The sequence below is a fragment of the Pholcus phalangioides genome, unplaced genomic scaffold (genome assembly GCF_987345545.1).
Source record: "Pholcus phalangioides strain wild (caught in Gottingen) unplaced genomic scaffold, Ppha-v1.0 ptg000007l_1, whole genome shotgun sequence".
Classification (NCBI taxonomy): Eukaryota; Metazoa; Arthropoda; class Arachnida; order Araneae; family Pholcidae; genus Pholcus; species Pholcus phalangioides.
The window spans coordinates 34886376-34912449 of record NW_028301600.1 but is presented as its reverse complement, the minus strand read 5'-3'; the positions used below and the strand labels follow the sequence as shown (position 1 = coordinate 34912449).

Here is a 26074-nt window from a genome sequence, read left to right as displayed (position 1 = left end):
TATGTGGCATGCCATGCCAACACAAAGTTTTACAAGTCTCTAATATAGGTTTTTAAAAACCTATATAAAAGTTTAAGAAACAAATCTGTTTTATACACCTTGTGCCCATTCAGACCCGGCTTTCATTTTCTTTTTTTTTTTTACGATACTTAAAGAATGCCTTAAAACATAAATGTTGGCAAATCGTCCTCAAACCCCCTGAGGTCGAAAGAAAAAGGTTCTACAGTGAGAAAAAGCAACCCACACATTTGTGGCACCAGGGTCTGAAAGGGATAAAATAGCATTCTAGCAATGTGATTGAATAAAAATTGATTGAAAATAAACAGGAACTTTTCTAGTTTCATTAAATGAAAATATATGCAAAATATTTAAATTTCACTTAATATTATTTAAAATTGAATTTTAAATTCAAATTTTGAAAATGTCAAATTTTAAATGATTTTCTTTTCATAAAACTAGTCTTATGAATGAATCTCGAATATTTTGTCTCATTTGATGAACCAAACATTTTAAATCAAATTTTATTCATTTACATTAGCGTCATGTTATTTTTCATGCGCGCAAGGTATATATTAACAATATTCTTTTTTTTTCTGAATGTTTGAAAATTTTCAAAAAAATAAGTATCGGTTGTATGTTAAACACTGTATTTCCATAGCATAGCAGATACAGTCAGAAATTATGTATAACAAATTTGAAATAAATCAAAAGTTAAATAATAATTTTAGTTGTTTTCTTACTAGAGCATATATTGTGAGGGTTTGCTTTTTCTTTTCTTTTCTTGCTTCTTGTATATATTTTTTGGAAATAAGTTTTAAGAAATATTCAACGCATGACACAAACCAAAAAGTAATAAAAGTTATTACTTATTCATCTTTAAAATGTCAATAGTCTAACCTGGGTATAAAGACACTTACTTATTGAGCAATATTATGACATAAACACGAATCTCATTAAGTAGGATTTTACCAAACTCACTTTGTAAGAGAGTGAATTCACGTATTCGACATGTTATCAATGTTTAACTGCGTACTGATAATATTAGTTTTGAAATACAACTAGAAATGCAAGTTAAAAGTTCAAAAAATAATGGCTAGAGTGCTAGATTATCGCAAAGATTCGTCTTTTGTAAATTCCAGAATTTTTGTAATTTTATAAAGAAATATTGTAGAGAAGTCATGTCAATTTCACTTTACTTCCTCCAACGTGAAACCTGACATTGCCAAAAGTTTACAAGACATCATTATCCATTACAAATTCTGAACTATTCAAAATGGGAAAAAATCCCATGATATAACATCAAAAAAATATTATTTACTTATCATATTTCTGAGATATGTACTGTAGGCATTAATCGGTATGTATTACGAAAGAGGAAATAAAACTAGCACAGACTGGAAATAAAATTCTTGTACATTTGTTGGATTAAGAAATCATAAATGCTCAGGAGAAAACTTTACGTCTCAGACCAGCTCATTTTTATTCGCTACAGGCTGGAAGAACAATGTCTGCTAGAAATTTTTAGATAGAGAGAGAAATAAAAGAAAAAAAAATTTCTTCCCATACATCTTTGAAGGTTTCACTAAAATGTATACTGTATATATATATATGCACTTCACTGTCTTCAATACAAATTAGACTGCACTCTCATGGGTTCCTGTACTCGTAGAAATGTATAAGTTATATATTTTGCGTCTTTCTTTGAATTGCAAGCCGCCTCGTATTTTTTTTTTCCTTGAAAATGAACTCTAAAAGAAAGCGTACATCGTGCATAGAAAAAGATAAGGTGGTATAGAGAACTCTCCAAGACTTACAAAAATAAAGAGAAAAATTTCTGCAAAGTAAAGGTAAAAAAAGCAGAAAAAACAAAAAAACACGGAAGTAAAAAGTAACTGACGCACTATTGGAGCAAAGAAAATTGAATTTTTTTTCTCTTTCCTCCTTCAAAGAACAAAGCTGTGTCAAAATTACCTTCAGGAATCAAATTTCTCCCAAGAATAATCTGCCGCCTCACGAAACACAAGATAGAACCATCATTTTCTCGTCTTCTTTTCTGGGCCATTTGCATACATAGGAAATGCTAACAGCTGCTACAGAAATATTGTAAAAGAAAATACTCGAATACGCATAACTTCGAACGAACTTTTCCTTGTTTTAGCTCTTCTTACTGAAACCGAATATGATGTGTGTGTGTGTGTGTGTGTGTGTGTGTGTGTGTGTGTGTGTGTGTGTGTGTGTGTGTGTGTGTGTGTGTGTGTGTGTGTGTGTGTGTGTGTGTGTGTACCGAACTTGAAAAGTATGCGACGAAATAACTTTAAGAAACTCGCGTATGAAATTGTTAATTATTTTTCACCTATTCTCTTTTTTTGGTTCTATGCATTTTGAGAAGACCATATCGAAACCAAAATTGTGAAATTCACCAATTACGTAAGTTCGTGATGGTTTTCATTGGAATATTTCTTAGTTCTATGTCCACCTATTCCATTATATTCCAAAGGAAAACTTTCTATACGAGTATAGCCTAGCCTACATGATATGGAACTGAAGATAGGATAACTGAAGAAATATACTCATGATATACACTGAAGAAACAATTACACCCATAATAGATAGCAGACCCTTACTGAATGCATGTATTTGGGGAAAAGTTCAAAGCAGTGAAAAATTATGAACATTCTGAAAGCGAATATATATTGAAAAAAATATAAATTGATGAGATGATTTTTACATTTTAAATGTCGGAGAAAAAAATAATATTTCAAAATATGCCACGGTATTGCATACTGTACTGCTAAGATTTTATTTTTGACGTATGGCAAGGCAATTGAACACAAAAACAATTACCTTGAAGCTTATATATTCAACTATCATGATTTATCTGTTTTAATTGAAATATTTAACAAATTACAATTTTAAGCTTGCTCTGAGATTATGTAGGGAATTCGATACTACTATTAGGCAGAAACAATCAGTTTTATATGCACAAATGGCTATAAAAATCGTAAACTAGAAATTTCAGATATTGAGTGGTTCGTCTCATTTGATAGTTAACCATTATGTAAATTTAGAGAAAATTTACTATGTATACAGGTATAATACGTATATCATGCACTGTGTGTATCATAATTTGTTGTAGCTCAATTGCAGCTATTGTTGTGTAAAATACTTTTCGAAGGTTTTAACAACTGGCTGTTGCGAAGATATATTTTGAAAAGAGAGAAAATTCAACTGCCCCTGCGGGGAACCGAACCCACGTCCTTTTACTTTCCGGGTGAACGCCCTAGATCACCAGACTACAGAGGCACCGAATTTCTCAATCTTACCTCGGAGCTCGTGTACACTGAAAGGGACCGTACATGAACGGCAGGAGCAGACTCAGGCCAAGTTCACAACTGCTGACGCTGCCACCAGTCCATCACGAGCTCCGAGGTAAGATTGAGAAATTCGGTGCCTCTGTAGTCTAGGGCGTTCACTCGGAAAGTGAAAGGACGTGGGTTCGATTCCCCGCAGGGGCAGTTGAATTTTCTCTCTTTCCAAAATATATCTTCGCAACGGCCAGTTGTTAAAACCTTCGTATGGTAGCGGAAAGTGACGTCATCCTTGTATAAAATACTTTTGTTTGCTATTGTTCCAAAAAATCGGTTCAAAGTAATCTGTTAGTACGACCATGGAAGGATTTTTTTTATCCCTTTGATGTATGTTCATGTTTTGTATAGTGTATTGTGGTGTTTATTCGAAATATATGAATAGTTCTTGTTAAAATTCTTAAGTATGGTGATGTTGAATCCATGAGCTTTACAACACCAAAAGCCACACATTGTCTATCAACGTAAATGTTTATTAGAAGTCTTTTAATCTAAATACCATGGCATAACTAATTTCAAGATAATTATCTTAAGTTAAATGCAGCATGCTTTGGCAACCATGGTTCACGCCAAAATTGTTATCTCAAATGTACATCACTGTAGCACCATCAATATAAATTGTTCTTGCAGTCAAAGTACGGTAGAATCTCCAAACAGTAATGTTACGGATGTTTAGACATCTTACAACCACTGTTTTTAAAATGTAAGCCATGTACTAACTATGCCAAAGAGCACTGTAAAATCAATATTTCACTATATAGCAAAATATAAAATGTTTCTTTACACTATAATATCGAGAAAGGTGACAGAGTGCTTAATAGCACGTCTTTTGATATTCGCTGGTGACTTCTAAAGGCAATAATATGACCTGCAGCTTTTGTGATCAGTAATTTTGAGGAGAGAAGGTTATGTTGCAGGCTCTGTAAATCCGCAAACTTGAACCTTTGTGAGAAACATTACGCTTTAATGCTCCGCTGCAATAATCTCTATTGGTAGTTAATGTTTCTCCAAGCTACACGTTATGAAGACAAATCTCGTGGAAGCACTACGAAAGCCGTTGCCAGAATTCCTAATAGGACTTCCAGTTCGCTATTTCTCGCAACTGTTTGAGCCTGTTTCGTTCTATATCTTTCATTCTCCATCTGTATAATATGCTTCATATTATGCGTCAATGCGTCTTTGCTTTCTAGTTGCATGATATTTTTGGTATTAGAAAGAACGGGTTTCATTCGCACAATTGCTGCTAGACAGTTTGTTTTCAAATTTTTAACATTCCCTGTTCGTTTAATAAAAATGTCTTTTGGTGGAGTTTCCTTAATTTAATCATCAATCTGCAGTATACTTAATTAATAATCTTGATTTTAATTGTAATAATTATAGATAAAACAATATAAAGGTCTCTTTAATATTAAATTACTAGTGGAGACCATACCTACAGACGGACAAAGACTTGGTTGGGGGGGGGGGTACAGAGAAGAGCTACGAGTGCTCTTGATGGCACAGAACACGTGAGGTATGAAGAAAGACTGGATTTCTTGAAAATGTTTACATTGGAAGAACGTAGGTGGCTGGATATGGTCGAAGTGTTCAAAATTTTCAACGGGGTGGATAGGATGGACCATGAGTCATTAATACGTCATCAATCGACTGCTTTGACAAGGCGACACCAGTACCGTTAAGTAAGGGACAATTCCAGGTTGTGGTACCGCAGGGAGTTTTTCTTTATTAGGGTTGTCAATAAATGGAATAGCTTACCTCCGGGGATCGTGAATTCCAACACAATTGACGTATTTTAAAAGGTGTACGATAGACATGGTGGGATAAATCGAGAAACTATGTATACTTAGTTAAGGCAACCATAACCTTTTTTATGGGCAGTGCATTGTATATTACTTTTTTTTATGTTATATCCAATAATTCGGTTGCATTTGACGACCATAATTTTTATGGGCAAATTTTTTCAGCCACCTCGTAGAAAAATTTGACTGTTGTGGTCCTTGTGTGCTTTGTATTTGTTTGTATTTGTACTATTTTTGTACAAATACAAATAAATGCCCAATGAGGGGGGCTGAATAAAGATGCCATAAAAAATATGTTTTTCAAATATATCTAAAAGACAGAAATCCAAAATAAGAGCAATTATCACGAGAAAATAAATGCACATTAAAACCTCCTTCCGATGTACACATATTCGACAAATGAATTCTCTTTTCGTGGCTCAAGCCCCGTGTGCCAACAAGAGCGACTATGTCCCTCGGTGGGTATGTCCCTCCAAAATTTTACGGCATACTCAAGTCCAGGACGAGCTAAGCCCCTGAAAAGTGACGAGACCACTTTGGAAGGTATATCCTCGGTGAAGAACGCGTAGACAGCTTTTTAAGAATGAAACAGAGCATTCTTTTTGCTCTTTTGATTAACGTGGGATAATGTTTTTGTAAGATGAACGAACCAAAATGAACGACCATGCATTTGTCATCGCTGAAACTCATGCTCCAGTTGTTTGCCCATGCTGAATGAATGAACGCCAGAACTTTGCCACTGGACTTATCCCGTTGCCGAGATCTCTTCCGGCCCAGATTCGTGCCAGAGTCTGGAACAATTTATTTTGTGTCAGAAAGAAAAAAAAACCATACAAAATCTTCACAACATATTTTCCCCGGACAATTGGGTACTATCGCAATTAACAATTTTTGTGATTACAGACGAGATGGGGTTGGGAGTTGGAGAAAAGTTTCGGGATTTCGTTAAGACGGATGAATGCCTAATCACTTCATGGTACACCCCCATATTGTGGATATCGCATTCTCTATACTTAAAAAACCACCAAGGAATTCTTATAAAAAGTCACCTTAACAAAAAAATATTGCCCATCTCATGGTGATATTTTTCCAGAAAGGTTATATTTTAATCTCTATGGCAACGTTTTTCAAACCATTCAGACCAGAGAATTCGCTGATGCAAAAGAATATTTGTGAAATGCCATGTATTGCAATTAAATAAACTTATGTAATTGTTATGTTATAAGTATGCGCAATTGTACCATTTGTCAAAGGGTAGAAGGGATCAGCAAAAATAATAGTTATAGAATAACCCCCAATATTGCTTAGACAGAAGCGATTACCTCGAATTCTATCTCTTCATTTAACACTATTTACCTTCAAGGAAACAGTTATTTTCCGGATATTATGCTGAGGTGAGCTCGGAAAGAAAAGTCATCACGTCTCCGCCGGGACTCGAACCCAGGCCCTCTTGCATACCGGGCAAGCATGCTACCATCTACACCACTGGAGACACATGAATCTGCCTTCCAAATTTCACGCACTGCGTCGTGAGGCGCGGTATGCAAGAGGGCCTGGGTTCGAGTCCCGGCGGAGACGTGATGACTTTTCTTTCCGAGCTCACCTCAGCATAATATCCGGAAAATAACTGTTTCCTTGATATCTCTGGCTGAGAAAAAAGCCATCTATATCTCACTATTTACCTTCTTACACAAATTTTACATCAAAACCAAAAAATCAAAAATTGATTAGAACTCTAAAATCTGTAGTTCATCCTCGTGAACATACATGTACGCAAGTAATGTACGAATAATTATTGTTGAAATTTTCAAGCAAGGTCATGTCAAAGCATGATTTTACGATACTAACAACAACACGGTACCTATCATTAGAACATTTTATTCGGACGAAATTTGTTGATAAAAATATCACGGCATATATACATATTTTAAGATATTTATCCTAAATTAAACACATTGTCTTCAAATTAGAGTATCAGTGTGATTTTATGCGTGCTTGCTTGCGTGTGTGTGTAATGACTTGATACGCTCAGCTCCGATGTATTTTCATACGACTTGTACGCTTACGGCAGGGCTATGTCGAAAAGATAGTCATCATTAGTAATATGAAGCAGAGGTGTCAAATTACTGGAGCCAAATGCTGTTGCCATACATGGCTCTGGAAAGTATAAACCTCGTCTGGGCGAAAGTCTCGTGTGGAGAAAAAACAGGTTGCGAAAGTAGTAATGTGGAAAGTAAAAACGCATATATATCTGTTTGGAACATCTTGATGCACTACCACTCGGTGCCATTCTCTTGTGCCGGAAGTCCATTATCTTCCTTTGGACTGTTCGTGTGGGTTGCCTTTGTTGTTGAACGGCCAATAGTATATTTGGTTTCCTTTGACTACGTAAGGTTGTTTTCGAAAACACTGCATGTATCGGAATTAATGTGTATTTTATAAAGATCAATATTCGTTTTCCCTTTCACTATTTCTGGAATTGTACTGCTCTTTGATATATTCTATAGACCATTCTTTCCGTTTAGGATTTATTTCTGTAAGATTTTCTCTATAAATCTTTTCTCTGCAGGCAGGTAAAGTCCAGTTGTCACTCTATTAATGATTTTTAATCCTTCGCCTTGTAACGATGGTGAAATAGCTTATCTTGTCTGGGTTGTCTAGTGGAGGTTGCAACATTTCCTTAATGTCGGCCTTATATCCCCGTTTCGGTATGGTGATTCAATCACTAAAGAAATCTAGTGAAATCCATACAAGGAAACTGGAAAAAAAGTCACTAGAATGAAGATGTTTCACCGAATTGTCTTGGTGAAAGTGGAACAAAACACTGTATTAAGACCATGTTTCTAAAATTCATCGTCAAAATTGGACCACCGCTCAAATCACAGAATGGAAAATTAATTGACAGACATTTAGCTACAACAAATCTTATCCACTTTAAAAAAAAGGGTTGCGGACTGAATTTCTTGGCACTGCGTATGTTGATAAGAATTAGCAAATCTCAAGAATTTGTTTCACTGATATTAGGAGTCTCTTGTTACCATTTAATTATCAACAAAAATACGAACATCATTCCAAAAAAAACTCATTCGCTTTTGAATAAGTCTATGGATTTATTCAATAAGATATCCATATCCAGAAATTTTAGCTCAGTGTGGATAATTTTTTTCACGTTGTATACTTATACATTCATTCGTTCTAGGCCATAAAGTCAAAACCAATTTTTATTACAGAAAGAACTCTTTTGAAAATGCGAGCTTGATCCATGATGTTTGGTACGGCAGCAGTTCTCTTGAAAAACGTATTCAAGAAATAAAACTGACATAATTAACTGCCCAACACTAACTAGAACTGTTTATTTATTCACTGCTTTCGTGCTACTTATTGCCGTTTGAACTGTAAGAGGAAATGTAAATTTTTATGTATAATTTAACATTTATCGTTTCTAGTAACAATTTTTCACGAACACTAAAAAAAAACAAAATGGGGACAAAAATATTTTTGGCTAGTGTATCAAAACCAACGCTGGCTGATAATGAATTACCAGGAGAAAAATCAATCGCCCGGGAACGAGTGAAATGCAGGCAACAACCCACTACTATCGCCATTCCGTATCTCCGCTTTTCATAATTGACGAAGTTAGCCGAAGTATTTTTAATTTTTATTCCACAGGGGGCTGCCTCATTACATAGAAACTAAAACCTGCTTTTACGTCAGCATAATCAATAACACTCATCGTTGGATAGCAACAAAATTCCCTTAGATGTGTGTGTAGGTGCCCAGAAAAGCAACAGGAAATGGCATCTGTTGGGAGTGGCAGTAATAATTAATTATTAACAAGAAATTCCTAGCTATTTCTTGGGAATTATGGAAAAACGAAAAACGCTTTCTGACATTTTACTTTCCCCTTATAAGGTTTTACAGCATCTAGGATCAAGATTTTTTTTATAAAGAAAATTCCAATTACATTAAGCTGTTCTAAAAATGTCCAAAATTCATTGAAAGTGTAACGTCCATTTGTTAATGAAATAATACGAGTACGTAAAGAAATTTTACCGATATATATATTTCACATTATCTGATTCAAATATAAACTGGTTCTATGTAAGCTCCCAAGAGCCCAATTTATCTTAAGGTTTCCCCATAACACGCAGAATAGCTTCTTAATTTAGAGTAATGAAATATAACAGCTTTTAGAACGGTGATTCCCAAATTGTGAGCCACGACCCCTAGGGAACCATGTAAATCAGTGATTCCCAACGTGGGCGTTAACGCCCCCTGGGGGCAGTAGAAGCTACGAGTATAACATAGGATTCTATGGGTTAGATTGCGTTGGGGGGCGATGAGAGAAAAAAATTTCTGAAGAAGGGGATGATGGGGCAAAAAGGGTTGGGAAACTATGATGTAAATGAATCAGAGGGGTCGCGAGAGAATTTTCAAAATAAAAGTGTCTGATAATAAATTTAGTTTCATCTTTGTTTAACATAAATAAAAAGATACCAAACCAATATAATACCTTACTTTTGACTAAGCTATTTAACATACATGTATGTATCATATCATATAATACGATTCTACAGATAATTCCGTGGTCTTCAAGCTTTTCGATAGTTTGATTAAATCCGTCTTCTGCTACGCATCTGCCATTTGGGCATTCCCATACTCCGAAATACTGGAAAATGTCCAAACCCTTTTTTAAACAGGTTTAAAAAAAACCTCGTATTTTTAACTCACTCCTGTGCTCACTTGCTCATTCACTCATTCAAGTCAGTCATTAAGTGACAAAATCAGGTAGCAAATGAGCACATGAGTGAGAGAAAGAGAAAATTTGTGAGCAATTGAGCATAGAAATGCGTGAATGAGCGAATCAGTGAGAAAGAGAGCATAGGAGTGAGCGATTGAGCAAATTATTGCTCACTTACTCACTGACTTGCTCATGATGCCATTCACTAGCTATAGTCGTTGAATTACTTGTTGGCAGTGACTGGAACCTGACCGACAGTAACTGATGTGTGTGAATAGCCCACACGGTAACTGGTTGGATGCATCGGCAACTGAACAAAGGTGACACGATGGCTGCACAGATGTGTGAATAGATCTTAATATTGACTTTCATCGATCACACATTGCAGCATAACATAACCCGTGTGACATCCTCCTCCAAATACGCATATACTTATAACTGATTTCAGTATTAACCCAACCGTATATTTTGTACAACATTCCACTCCCAGTCAGACAAAATATGTCCAGACTACGTCTATACAGTCGAGTTCGCTTTTAACATGTCCCTCGGTGATTCGAGAAATGTATGTTATAACCGACGTGTATGTGTTACAGCAATGTCTTGAAATTAGCTTATATAGCAGTTGTATGTATGCCTAGAGTACATTATTTAGATTGCCCCGGACAAAATAAGCTTATGCAGCATGTACTTAAATTTAATACAGAATGAATATCGTTTTCCGTTGATATCTCTTGACGAATTTTGAAAATTTATTGGAGCTGTGAAGTACATGCAGGGCATACGTGTCTGCAGTATACACTGGATATATTAGAATATACATTTCTTTTTAATGTAATTTATTCCACTAATATTATTCGAGTTTATGCTAATGGTTTTTGTTCAGCATTAATACAATGAGTAAATAAAAAAGCAACTCACAGAATTTCACTTGTCATCAATTAACATGCTTTTGAAAAGTCTTTCAATAGGTAGAGATTTTTGATGCAATTGAAGCAGCTTGAATTTTTTGGCTTTTACCGATCGGAAAATTCGTTTATCACTGTCATCTACCAATAAGTGATCCAGAAGTTACAGAAGTGAACATTCAATAATTTAAAGAGCATATTTCATAGTTTTTTTTTCACAGAAATGCATAAAATCTCTTTAAATAATACAACTTTATTGTAATAATAGTTAAATTTTTAACTAAGGTGACACTTTTTAACTGTCGGCCATTACAGTGCTCTAATGTAATTATTTACAGTTAATGTAATTATTTCGAGATTAATATTTTTTTGTAGAAATTCCCACGGCTTTCTGCGAACTTCCTTGTACTCGACTGTATCAATCTATCTTGTATTCTGATAGTGCCGATTTATTCAGATTTTTACCAGATACCCCATGCTTTTTTTCCAGTATTAGCAGAAATAACCTATTCCACGTTTTCCTCGAATGCAACTTTTTTTCTCTCCAGAAGCACAAATATCTGTCAAAATCCATACCTATATTCTGTTGAAGGAACAACTTTGCCTATTTCCTCAAGAACCCCTCAGAAAATGTATGCTTCTTCCTCTATGACATCACCCAAGACATACCCAAGAGCATAAGTCTCATTCAATATATATCCTAAAATTTGAAAAAGTCTCGTGCATGCCTCAAATTCTTTTACCTGTATTTATTTATCGGTGTTTTCCCCCTCTTTTTTTCTATTGTACTAGATTTTTTTTATTTTTTCTCCGTTTCCTCTTCAACATATACAGATATAAGCCACAACGGAAAAATTTCCCAACAAAAGGTGGCTGAAAAAATCATGCCCATACGAAATACGAATGTCAAACATAACCAAAAATACTCAATATAAAAGCATATATATCATCGAAAAAATTAATAATTCTAATACACAGGCCATAAAAATGATTATGGTTGTCCGAGCTGTAGCTTCTCGATTCATTCCCTATGTCTGTCGTACTTCTTTTTAAACGTATCGGTTGCGTTAGAATTCACAACCCTCAGAGGTAAGCTATTCCATTTATTGATAACCCTTACAACCGCAACCTGGAATTGGCCCTTACTGAAAGATACTGGTGTCCCCTTATCGGAGAAGTTGATCGACGGTGTATTAATAATTCATGGTCCATCCATTGAAATATCCATCCCATTGAAAATTTTAAACACTTCGATCATACCCCCCCCCCCCGACACTAGCGTTCTTTCGATGTGAACATATTAAAAAAAATCGAGGCTTTTTTCATAGCTCAAGCCTTGTGTGCCAAGCGTAGCTGTTCTCTGCACCCCCCCCCCCTATCCTAGTCTTTGTCCGTCTGTAGGTATGATCCCCAAAACCTTATTGCATACTCGGGTGAAGGACGAACCAAGCCTGGAGAAAGCGGAAGAAAGAATTTCGGAGAACATGAAGAGACCTTTTTGAAAACGTAACTGAGCATTTTATTCGCTTTTTTTTACCACCGCTGAACAATGTTCAAAAAAACCTAAGCCACTCGTCAATGGGAACTCCCAAATCAGTGAACCTAGTTGCATCCGGGATAATGATACCATTCAACTCGTAAGTGAAATGTTAGTTGTTCGAACCAAAATCAGCGACCATGCACTTCTCGACGCTAAACGTCATGCTTCATTCCTTTGCCCATGCCGCAATCCTGTTTAAGATAGTCCTGTGAGCAACGCCCTATTCCTTTGATTCCCGACTACCCCCAAAATAGAAGCGTATCTAGTAGCTTCTGATATTTGCTGATTATAAGAAATCATCGAGCACCAACTTCAGAAAATCTCTTTCATATTGATTCCTAGCCTATAGCCAATCGTTGCCCAGATAATTAAAATTCACTAATATTATTACCCTCTTATGTGTTTACACATGTATGGAATTCATTCATCAAGCTTGGAGATGCAGTTTGATCCCGATTCGGTGGGTTATAGCAAACTCCTACAATAAGCTTACGACGCTTTTTCATTTCAAGCTCAATCCATATAGTTTCAATATCACTTCTCTCCACGTTTAACGTGTATTTATTTTTATAATGTATTACGTGTATTTATTTTTTCCTTTGTATGTAACATTTATCCACTTTTTCGAACAGCTATTTCTATTTTTTTTTTCCTTGTATCGTTGTACTGCCAACCCTGATTGACACATATGAATTTTCATTCATAATAGGATTCTAGATACACAATAATCAATATATGCCTAGAATAAATTTATATACATATAAGCAATGAGAAACAAATGAAAAAAGTTATTTGGTAGCAAATTGTGTGTGTGACAGTGCAGTTACTGTTGTATTTTGAATGAAGTTAATTTTGCAGCCGGTAGGCTGGGGAGGGAGGAAGGAGTCAAAGATAAAGTCTTGTCAAAAGAGGGGGGGTTTCCAATAAAATTCTTATCAAAAGGGGCTCGCGCGTGCTCAAAAATTTTGGGAACGAATATTTTAAAAGAATATAGATTTTTCTGATCTTCTTCAAAGTAAGAAAATTCTAGGCTGTAGAGCCATAGACCACAGCACGCATATAGCTCAACGATGCGACTGATTATTGAAAAATTAGGATTTTTTTGAAATTAATGAAATAAAATTTCATGAATTTTCTCGTGTATGAAGTATTGTTTTAGGTACATTAAGTCATATACGCATGCAAATATAACAATAATAGATTTCCAGTGTTAATGTTTAACTCGTACAAACCTATGTGGGTGTGTAACGCTCAAATGCGTATAGGAAATTTCGATAGCTGCCACATAAATATTTCATTTAGCATAGCACTCCACAGAACCCTAAAAATGAGATCGTACACCAAATTATATATGAGTTCGTGTAAAAGTGCGTGTTGAGTAATACCGAACGCTGTGAAATATTGTAGGAAAAAAAATTAAAATACGAAGTTCTTTAATTTTTATCTTTTTTTCCCCGCCGAAGCATTAAAAACACCTAGCAACGAACGTTTTTGCATATTAGTAGAAAGATATAAGCTACATGCTTCTAAGAGTACATAAATTTTCCGAGTTGAGGAATTGCCAAGAAGTTCCGCAGCTGGTTCCCTTATTCCTGAAATACAGAAAATGTCGGAAGAAATTAAGAAGGTTCTAGAACTATTTGCATTCGATTTGCAATTCCAACCACGCCTTAAATATTTCCTAATTGCAGAATCGCGTTCTTTAAGTAGAACTTTGTTAGACGTTTACGTGTCGTTATTTTTTATTTCTTTCCAAAAATTAGAAAATTTTCGGAAATTTACAACTGCACAGTATTTTAACGAAAAATCTCCATCCCTTCTATCAGAGATGGAGATTTCGGTAATTTAGTTGTTTCCCATCAAATCGGCATGTCTAATTTTGGAACTAACAGGGGACATTTAGATGTCATTTGTAAAATATAGCACTTGTATGTTTTGATGTGGTACGTACACACACACACACACACTGTTTTGACAAAACCTATTGGATTCGCACTCTAACCATTCTATTTTATTCACAGACTGACTGTCACTGCCGGCTGTCCCATGGACTTGCAATACTTTCCTATGGACAGACAAGTGTGCTTCCTCGAAATTGAGAGCTGTAAGTTACACTCTTTCAATGTTTTATAACCATTTTAAAACTTTCCCCAAATTTATGCAATTTGAAAGAATCTCACAGTTAGGGCAACAGAATGGGTGATAGAACTTCTCTGAGAATATAGAACCATTTTAAATTCTCTCACGTTTTCCATTTTGCTTTTAACGAATCTAGTGAATGCACGATATGCTAAACACATTTTTTCTTCGCTTTTTTTCTTGAATACTTTTCTCCTTTATCAAAACTCCAGGCGGAAACCATTTGATACGCTGCGAACTTAGAGAGTACGTGATGCATCACGAGCTTCCCAAATGAGCCAGTTATTGAGCCGAACGTCATGAGCAGAATTATTATTTTGTTTTTTGAATAACAATGTTCTGCGCGCAACGGTTCTGTTTATCTCGCATGTATTCAGCTGTGAGTTATGAGGAATGTATAACAGAAAATTGTATGCACCTCGTATACTGTAGTTTTCAGTGAAAACTTCTCTCTCATTTGAATTATTTATTTTTTCCATTTCTAATACTGGGTGTTGTTATCCTTGTCAATAATCCCAAATTCCAAAGCTCGAGTTCTGATAATTCGTAAGATCTAGAAACTCACTCTGCTTTTTTCAAAATCTTCCCTGACACAAGATAACTGATGTGATTTCGAAAACATTAGATGGCACCATAACTACCGGAAAAGTATATGATTAAGGGACAATGTTACACCTTGAGCATTATTTTTCAAACTTTACTTTCAAAAGTCAGTTTTTACGGTAAAATTAAACCAAATTGATTTTTAGTATCTGTATACTGAATGAAACATCGGGTGATATTAAATCACCTTTCTGTTCTACTATAATCATGATATATGGATTTAAGAGCGGGCTAAAATGTCTCAAGATACAACATTGGATGTTGTATCTTGAAACAGGATAAAATTACAAAAACAAAGAAATACTACTGGAAAAATAGTATATAATAATTATTTTATTAAATATAAATCACATACAAATACAAATACAAAGGCCCCAACAGGCAAATTGCCCAGCGATGTGGCTAAAAAAAAAGCCATAAAAATATGGATGTCTAAAATGCAGCAACCCAATAAAAAAGCATATATCACAAAAAACTAGCATAAGTAATAATATAATATACTTTCCGTAAAAATTTTTTTTGATTGTCGTACCTAAGTATGGATAGCTTCTCGATTTTTCCGAGTATGTTTATCGTATTTCTTTTCAAACGCATGTGAATTGTGTTCGAATTCCCGAATCCCTGAGGTAAGCTAATCCATTTATTAACAATCTTATTAGAGAAAAACTCCCTGCGACACCACAACCTGAAGTTGCCCCTCACTAAACGATACTGGTGTGTTCTTGTCGAATCAGTTAATTGACGGTGTATTAATAACTGATGGTCCATCCTATCCATCCTACTAGAAATTTTAAACACTTCAATCGTATTCCTCGGACACCTGCTCGTTTCTGATGTAAATATATTCAAAAATCAAGTCATTCTTCATAGTTCAGCGCTGTGTGCCAGCAACAGCGTGCGTACCTCTTCTCTATAACCACTCGGCCAAGTCTATGCACATCTGTAGGTATGGTCTCTAAAACCTTACGACATGCTTCAGTCTAGAACAAACTAAGCCTCAGAAAAGAATAATGATTTTAGGAGAACGCGAAGAGACCTTTTTAAAAATGAAACCGAGCATTATATTTGCTTTTTTGACTATCTCTCAACAATGTTCAGAAAACCTAAGTAGCTCATCTCAATGTTGTTGAAAACATTAATAACTTTATTCACAAGATTGAGCATTTGGTATGGTTTATCAAGTGATTGCATATATTAGGATTGCTAAATATGGTTTACCAAACTTGCAGTGATGAGAAAAAACACGTCAAAAAGAAGCGCACAATTTTGTTACAAAAACGTATCTACCTGCAAAATCTCTGTCAAGGTCACAGGCAAAGAGCTGAAACACCATTCAGTTGTGAGGTTATGTATTTCTAATCACTTGCACTCGAAAAACATCCTCTAAAATGCGGATGTTTTGGAGAGCATTAAAACTATTTCAAGGATTTCAAGGTTTACTATGGTCAAGGGGTATAACAGTGTACCCTACTACAGCATCGTTAATGCGTAGACGTTGGATAAGGCTTGGATGTACGTGTGGGATAAGACGATTGCTTCAAGGGGGTATTGGGAAATAGCTTCTTGTCTCACAAAGAATCTTGAACTAGAAGCAGTAACAGCAAAAAACACCTAGTAGCGTTCAATGACATTTGCACTAAATCACAATTTCAAATTAGATTTAACATGAATGAAAATTGTCATGGATCCAAATATTACTTTTACGGTATTTGATCACAAATATTTTGCATCAGGCCAGTTTTATGAGGAATGATTCAGATTTTAGAAACACTGAAACTGCCAAATGAACTAAAGTGCATTATGTACCTCCAGACTGTTACGAAACTATGTACAAGTAATGCAGCACAGGTGAAGATGATACGTTAGTCAGTGGTTCAAGATAAGTTGAAAGCAATTCAGACAAGATAGACCACATTTTATGTACTATAAACATAAGTTTCACACACTCCGACTGCGACCTTCAAAAGGGTCTGCACAATGTTTTGCACAAATCAAGCAACGACCGTTGTACACCGCAACAAGACCTGTTACCGAAGCCAAAAAAAGGAAATCATGGACTCTTTTTTATACCCCTTGTTCATCACCCCTTCTTTAACTACTGCTTTAAAAATTTCAGAAAAATGGATGGCATTGAACCGCTTGACTATTATGATGACCCAAGAGAATAAAGCCCAATCGAAGAAATGACCTCCAGACCTTCCCGAAAGAAAGAATGATTGAAGATTTTTACTTCTTCATGATGCTGATTAAAAAACTAAATACAATAAAACATTATAAAAAACTAACTTTATTTATGCTTTATTCCTTTATAATTATTTTATTAACGAGAGTGGCAAAATGAAATTTCAAAGAATGCAAAAGCGGTGTAAGTCATGCACAAATGGTGTAAGCAATTTTTCATGGGAAATTTTTTCTGCAAATGTAAGTCAATTCACTATGGAATATCAAGGAAACAGATATTTTATGGATATTACGCCAAGGTGATGTCGGAAAGAAAATTTATCTGGTCTCAGCTGGGACTCTAACCCAAGCCTTCTTTCAAACCAGGCAAACGTGCTACTATCTACACGACTCCACTTGCCAAGAAGGCAGGGTCGTGTTTGAATGGTGTAGATGGTTTGTCTAAAGGGGTTTTTACAAGAAGGCGTGGGCTCGAGTCCCGGTGAAACACAGATGACTTCTCTTTCCGAATTGATCTCGACATAATATCCAGAAAAATATCTGCTTCCTTGATATATTGGGTGGAGAAAAAGCTGTCTATCCTCTCTGACTATGGAACAATTATTCCAATTCTGAATGAGAATCACTGAAATGTGCTCAAGTAGTTAGACATGTTAACTGGGAAAAAAATTAGTATTTCCTTCAATAACTCATAATTTACAGAACATCTCAGAAAGGACTAATTATCTCGAAACACATTTTTTGACCTCACCACATTTGCACTGAACGGCACATATATCTGTCCGGAATCGGCCAATAAATCCTGCTGTGTTTAGTCATGAAGTAGTAAGCATAAAATGGCCGCGTAATGCGACTAAAATTATGAAATGAAATTTTTTTATTACAGATTTCATCAAATAATACTCCCTAAATGTTGAAAATAATCTTTCTGTAGACAACAAACAGAACATATATAGAAATAGTGTCTAAAAGTATGAGAGGAACTTATTAATTTATATCAAAAAGAACTCATACAGTTCAAATAATGAATTCAAAACAGAAAAATCTCATAAAGAAGGGTATCGAAGTAGGTTATTCAAACTAATAAACACTAGCCGTAAGCAAAAAAATTATCTATATTGAAAATGTTAATTATAATACTAATTCCCAAGAGTCTACTATTAATTTCTCTTAAATTAATGTCATTTCTGTATGTTTGCTAATGTTTATTCTGACCCGAGGGTAGAAAACTTCATAAGGAACTGCATCTTCTATATGCAAAACAAAGATCACGTTCTCTGTTATCTAAGCTCAATTCCATAAAAGCGATCCAGGCTAACTATTACTGAAAGATAAAAATATATTTCTCATTGAGAACTTGATAATTTTTCTTAATATTATTATTTCAGCATTTTCCGCCATGTTGCTTTTATTGACTCGAAATCTTGCGGAACGGAGGTTAGAGAAATTATTTATGTGAAGAAAAATGTAAGGAGGGAATCTCTCGTGGAATGCGTATATGTACTGTACACACATGGAGAAGCAACTTGAGCTAATGAAAAATGAAATAAATAAGAAATATACAACTAAAACTAATCTAATTTCGAATTCTGAAGAATTGTCGATATTAATTTCGAAAGCCAGCCATGCATGTATGTCTCTGAATAAGTTTTTTTTTTTACTTTTATTTATTTATTTTCCTGGAAGCCAATAAAACATTTGCGTGACAATTTCTTATTCTTTGTTTCCTTTTTTTGCGCATTAGAAATGAAACTTGAAAAGTAACGCGTATTCTTTGCCAGATGTAGAAATCTGATTTCTTCATTTTCGTTTCCTACTTGTGCTTTCATCTTTTATCGATGCGAAAAGTCTTGTTTTTGTTTCTTTCCTTTAATACCATACGAATTCTTTGTAACTTCTCTTTTGCTCTCCCATTTCCATCCAGCATGTTCTTTGAATCCAGCTTCTAGTCTCCTCTTTTGAACATTCTCTCTACTTAGTTTTTGTTTCGTTTTATTTCGTTCCTTTTCATTTTTCAATGCGCCCCGTAACAAAATTCTTATTCCTCTAGTGTTTTTACTGTTTTCTTGTTCTTTGAATGAAAACTGTAGATACAGAAAGCCGATTCTGACTATTCGTCTTGAATTAGCATTTTCATCGAAGCATTCTGAGGCTTTATTTTGCTTTAGTTTAAGCTCAAAGTTTCCTCTTTCTCCGATTTCTGATTTTTTGTTACTTCTCTCCTGTATGACACAAGAATCCTTTTGCTGTAAGGAGACACGCTTGTCATGAGATTTCTTTTAAATTTTATTCAAAAATTTAACCTCTTGACGTATTAGAAATGTCAAATATAAGTACGAATTCATAAAAGCGAATACAAAAATAAAAATCTCTTTCGTATTTAATTTAATATTTCTATGTTTAGATGCTCAAAATTTTCAACGCAGTTCTCGTTGAATAAAAATTCTTATATGAGAAGTTAAATCGTTTTATAGTATTATAATACAACTGAGGTTCAACATAAAAGAGCTTTAAAGCTGCGACTCTTGAACGAGTCATGGTGGTAATAATTTAAAACAACAAATTTTCAACAATTTTTTGAAGTTTTATATAAAAGTCTTCGATTAAAGTTATTTCCAAAGAAACTTAAACTTATTTAAATAGTAAGATTTTGTTTCGTTTTGAATGAATAATTCTTGCTTTACACGTCTCTCTTTCCTTAATTCTTAAATTAATCTTTCTGAATCACAGTTACAGAATAAAAATTACCATACTTGATCTTTTATCGGTAAGATTAATCGAGTTTTATTTCTTCAAGTGTTCTTAATGTCAAATTTCTGGTTTGGAAAATGTGTTTTTTGTGATATACAAATTTTAATCACGTGTTGCTAGTTTTTACCGGTCACATGTTTGAAATTTCACAATTAATTTTTGTTTCATACAAAGTTAAGTTCACTCATTTAGGATAAAACTGCGACATATTGATCGAATTCTGTTCCAAATTTTCATAGACATTCTCAGACTTTCTTCCAATTTCGCCTTACTTTGATGACACTTTGTTTGACAATTATTATAGTATCAATCTAAATTGGCTTCCATTCCATCCAACGATTCAGTGACCTAAGTTTATTTTGTTTGCAGTCGGCTATACGATGAGGGACATCAGGTATCAATGGGGTCAAGGAAAAAATTCCATTGGTATGTCTACAGATGTCGAACTGCCTCAATTCAAAGTGCTGGGGCACAAACAAGACGCAAAGGAGGAGCACCTATCAACGGGTGAGAATCACGTTTGTACAGTTTTCAATGTATTTGACCAATATTTCTCATCCAAAAGTTGATAAAAAAAATCATAAAAACGTTAAAAAAAACATCCAAAAATGAAATCGACAATAGTTGAAGAGCTTCTTTTCAAAAGGGAAGATTTCCACTTTTTTCCTAAATGCACTTTTTAACTGTTTATGAATTTTTGGGATAAGCTGTGTCAGATTATGCAACCGGAATATTTTTGGAATAATGAACCGGAATAATTATTTCAAACGGGAATATTTCGGCAGATATTGATATTTATTATATCAATGTAATTGAAAATGGTGTCCGTCAATGGCGGTGTCCGCTAACGGGAGTATCCATTATGGGAGGTTACACTGTAGAACTATCGTGTTTCTTATGTTAATGACGGGAGGGTAGTAAGGATACTTTCCTGCAGTAGTTAAAACTTTCTGGAATCAACAAGTGTCGTAGAGATTTCCAATTTTTCAAATTTGAACAGCTCAAATTTTCATCAAAAGGTATCATTTACACATTATCATTTATCATTTTTTCTTTCAAAACGGGCCGTTTCCAAAATCCAAATGAAGATAACTCTCTTGAATGTTGATCATGAAACATAGTATTTAAATATTCTTCTACCATTTCTACATGCTGTTGAGCTATTATACTTTTGCAAAGCAGCCCATCCAGATAAAAAAACGTTTTCATTTCTACTGTAAATTAACAAAAGTGTAAATGTTCCCTTTTGAAAATAAGCTCCTCAGTTATAAATGTACTGGCTTCTATTATTAATAGGTAATATTAATTGGCATCAATCATTTAATATATGCATTTTTGTTTTCTTTTCAGGTAATTATTCGAGATTAGTATGTGAAATACAGTTTGTGCGGAGCATGGGCTACTACTTAATTCAAATTTACATCCCAGCCGGGCTGATAGTAATAATTTCTTGGGTGTCTTTCTGGCTTCACAGAAATGCCACCCCAGCCCGTGTAGCCCTGGGGGTCACTACCGTGCTCACCATGACCACCCTAATGTCCAGCACCAACTCCGCCTTACCTAAGATTTCATACGTCAAAAGTATCGACGTCTACTTGGGCACCTGTTTCGTGATGGTGTTTGCATCCTTGCTCGAGTACGCCACAGTCGGCTACCTCGGAAAGAGAATTTCTATGAGAAAAGCTCGAAACCAACAAATGGCCAAGATGGCCCAAGAACATCGGCAGCGTTGTGTCGCAGCGGCTGCTGCTGCAGAGGGAGGTCCTCCGGAGAGATGTCCTCCACCACCGGAAGCTGTTCTTCTGCCAGGCAACGCTGAAGTTACCATGGTCAAGTCAGCTGTGCGCGGTCAGCCGGTAAGTGTCTTTCTTAGTTACCATTCTAACCTTTAAACCTATAAATTCCTGAAATTTCCTGATCCTTATAATTTATTCATAGAGTTTTTTGCCTTTTTTCTTAATCGAAGGAAATACTTCGAGAAAAAAACAAAAGTCTTGAAATCTGTTTATTTTGCCACCATTTTAGGACTATAAATTTTGACTATATGAATTTTCACTAGAATTTTATAATGCTTAGGGGAAAAAAAATTGAACATTTATTAAAGCTGATAACATAAAATCAGATGATATGATCAGATGATCAAATATATTCTCTAACAAAATACTATTTGGTTTTAGTCTTAGGAGGGGGATCTCAATGCAAAAATGCATTTAAAATCCATATTGCAGTCGATTGATCAAAAATTACCCATTTTTAACAACGGCGACACATATTCCGCAATGTTTAGGTATAATAAAGTTGTATCAAACATCAGGATCGTAAAAATATTAAGGCAAAGGCGTCAACTGTCTCCGGACGGAAAAGCTTTAGGGCGCGGTAAATTTCAGGAGGAACAAAAACACCGTTATAACATTATCGAATTTTACAGTTTTGGCGCGACAAACGTGATTTTGCCGGCGTCCCCCTCCATAAAAATCCTAGTTACGATCCTGATCAAACAGTAAATTTGTTGCGAATTTAAAAGAATGTGTCAATACGCTGTACGTTATCGCATATATTCGTTGGTATTATTTGTCAGAGCTTTGATTATACAAGTATGTTTTTATGAAGGTATATTTTTTCCAAGTTTCTTATAATGTCATGATCTAAAAAATAAAAATATTGAATAATATCTAAAATAATGAAAATGATGTAAAATTTCTTCATAAATAAAATTATGCCCAAAACTACTCAAACTATATCGTTCAATTTCCATAAATTTCAATAGAATTTCATAATGTTTTCAAACAAAGACGGTAATATTTTCTCATTACCGAAGTATTGTTTGCCCTTCTATCATGGCATATACATATTCTACTACTAAGATACAAGGAAAAGCTCTAAACTTACAGGGCAGTAGTTTAGTTTCGATACGCGTTTATTTTAAGTTTATTATGCCAATCTTTCAAAGGTTTCGACAAGAAACAGGGTTTTCTCTGCGGGCACGACACGCTAAACGAGCTGTGGGGTCCTTGACTATCATTTATCCTAAAGATAGATCACTGTGGAGTGAAAGTTGTTTGTGATTTTCTCTCTAAACATTAGAGAAATCCATTCTTCTTTACAGTGTCACGTCGTTACTAGGAAAGGGCATTTCTAAAAGAGAAAAAATTTTGCCCGGATTTACGGAGAAAGTGTTTAATCTCTTTTGTCTAGTATGATTTTGTTTCTCTGGTCATTCAAGAGAAAAAGGTTATAGTACCAACGTACCGGAATACAGTCAACCCTCGGTTTACCGACGTCTCGGTTTGCGAACAATTTGGTTTACGAACAACAAGAAATGTTTTGTTTCACGAAGTAATCCTTGTTTACGAATAAGCTAAACGGTCTAAATACCGGAAGAAACATAGTTCAGAAGTCTGAGATACTTTTTTTCTATAGAATTTGGTTGAAGAAATATACAGTCGATGCCGTTTATTAGAGTCATGGAATACGTGATTACCCGGGTATTTTTATTCACCTTTCTCAAGGAATGGAACGGACCAATACATGGGGAAAATTCGTTCATAGTTATCGGGACTTCGGATAATACTATCAATTAATTTTTTCCCATCCAGAGTTTTTTGAGTGCATTCTGAAACTAAAGTTTGCCAAACTTAATTTTTTTTTCTTCTACTTAATGTCGTAATCAGTACGCAGTATTCACTGTCCCATGTATGTGTGAAGTTGCTTTTGTTTCTATAGTGAGCACTTTCCTATAGTGAAAGCAAATGTATAACGAAAAAAAGCGCTCTCCTTCAGCTCTCGATCAGTTTCTTTCAGTTCACCAGATTCAAATTTATTTTCCAGAGAGTCTTTTTCAACGGATCTATGAAACGTATAGTGTACATAAAAAAAATCATTAATTTGCCTAATACATTAGGCAGTTTCATTCTAAAGCCTCACATGGCTGATTAATAAAAATGCAAAATTTTCGCTTAAAGGGAAAAACAAGAGGTCCCGTTTCAGAGTAGGAAAAACAATTAACGATTGAATATTTTGCAACCTATTATGTAGGAAAGAAAAACGGATGTCCTGCTTTATCAAAACCCCTTTACCATACGTCTTCTTCAACCAACAGGATGTATAGTCACAGTATTTCAAACGGGACTTTTCGGATATATTTATCATTCGGTTATTGTTATCAGAAACCCGGGTCCCATGTGCTCACATTAAGCGGTGTGGACTTTATTTCATCAAAGTAAAATTTCTACTACCAAATACGGCTCCTCACATCCAGCCCATGGATCAGCAGGTCATTTCAAGCTTTATGAAGGTGTGAAGAGAAGACTTACCTTTTATCACCCTACAATTGCATAGCTCTTATTACAGCTTGGCAGCAATTGTCTTGCAGAGCCACCAATTTGGCTAGAAGTATGTTTTTCCCCGCGCCCGAATGGCCTGGTGGTAAGATGCTCGTCTACCATTGTGATGGTTGCTGTCACAGTCCCGTGTTCAAACCCGAGGGAGGCTATAGATAAGATGTTTGTCGAGCTTGAGGCTGTCACCGGTAGATAGAGCCTTTATTTCCAACCCATCTCATCCAGATAGCAAAAGCGAAGATTTTGATTGCTTTGACACCGAGATTATAGATGGCACTTATGCACGAAAGGGATGGAGTGACTGTAATCCAAATACTGGATCATGCTCTGCTTAGGGCTGTATTCACCGACATAGTTTAAACTATAGTCACAGTTTTTTGCTAAGAGACCGACACGGATTAGTTAAATTCAGGTTTTCAACCAATCTATGTTGATCTCTTACCCAAAAATTGTGACTACAGTTTAAACCATGTCGGTGAATACGGCCCTTAGGACTCCAGACTTTGCCCTTGCATCGTTTTCATTCCGTTTGCATTTCACCTCTATCGAATTATTTTTTCAGTGTTGGTTTAATGATAACCATATTGGCTACGCACAGGCACAGCACATTAAAAGTTCACACTAAAAATGTTCGGAGTCTCAGAAATGGATAAATTCATTTTACATTGATTCCTAGGGAAAAAATTGTTTTCGTTTGCAAACAATTCGGTTTACGAACGGATTTCAGGAACGAATTACGTTCGTAAACCAGGGGTTGACTGAGCTGACAAAAATATTAGATTTCTCCTTACTTTATTTATTTTTTTCATCCGATTCAAATTCTGAACCAGAAATATATAAAGGATTTTATTGCAGAGTTTTCTTCCGTCTCTGGGTATATTTTTAATGGATTTCGTTGTTTTACGAGTCTGTGTTCGCACGTGTTTTTGTGTTCCTCACAGAATACTTACATTGACTTTAATAAATGTATATTTCTTCTGCTTCTGGGCTTTGTATGGAATTGGGAAGAGTATGGTTGTTGGTTTTTTTTACCTTGAGAGCAGCTTGCTTGCCTATTTCACGTCAGCAAACAACGTTTTACGACACGTGGGGTTTCCATAGAGGATAGGGTTGGTGGTCGTGCTCGTATTTACCGATTTCTGTGTTTTTTTTTCCGTGGCGCCCACTTGTCATTTTTTCCGATTTGCGTGCTCGCCGGTCTCCATTTCGAACCTGGTCTCAATGTCGTCCCTACTCGCTACAACGAACACGAACTATATGTGTTTTCCTTTCATATCCGAAGACGTATCTCCATGATTGGTTCATTCTTTTATTTATTTTTATTTCCTATTTTTGCCATTGATTCTTCTCTCCTGGAGTGTAGTTTTCTCTTTCAGCCGTTTCCTGAGGAATATATTAAAATACTGAACTTCAAATATTCAAATAAGGTAGAGATATCTCAAAAAATATCGGATCATGATTTCATTTTATGTTGTAGAAAGAAAATCCCCATCAGCTAACTCTTCTGTATATTGTATATTTACTCAAACCAGAGGATTTTTTTTTTTTTAATTTTTTTTCTTTTCTTCCTGTGTTTATCAATGTTCCTGTCTGAGTTTTAAGATTAGATAACATGCACATGCCATGTCGTATTCAGAAACATGATATCTCGCTCTTTGATGTGATGCACAAACGGAAATATTCGGAAATGCCAAAGAGTTATGATCA

The 26074-nt window shown here is 35.1% G+C and overlaps 1 protein-coding gene and 1 non-coding gene across 6 annotated transcripts in view; one reads left to right on the top strand and one right to left on the bottom strand.

Annotated features, from left to right (window-relative positions):
• Nucleotides 1-26074, top strand: part of LOC149085227 (gamma-aminobutyric acid receptor subunit beta-like) — a 210613-nt gene that overhangs the window by 89439 nt on the left and 95100 nt on the right. For all 5 annotated transcript variants that reach the window (XM_089233104.1, XM_089233109.1, XM_089233108.1 and 2 more), the window contains 3 exons: nt 14375-14457; nt 20397-20534; nt 21378-21883. In XM_089233104.1, coding sequence (XP_089089230.1) covers nt 14375-14457; nt 20397-20534; nt 21378-21883 — 727 coding nt within the window. The remainder of the gene's footprint in view (nt 1-14374; nt 14458-20396; nt 20535-21377; nt 21884-26074) is intronic.
• On the bottom strand, nt 6584-6657 carry TRNAT-GGU (transfer RNA threonine (anticodon GGU)). The gene has a single exon. It is a non-coding gene; the product is annotated as a tRNA-Thr (tRNA).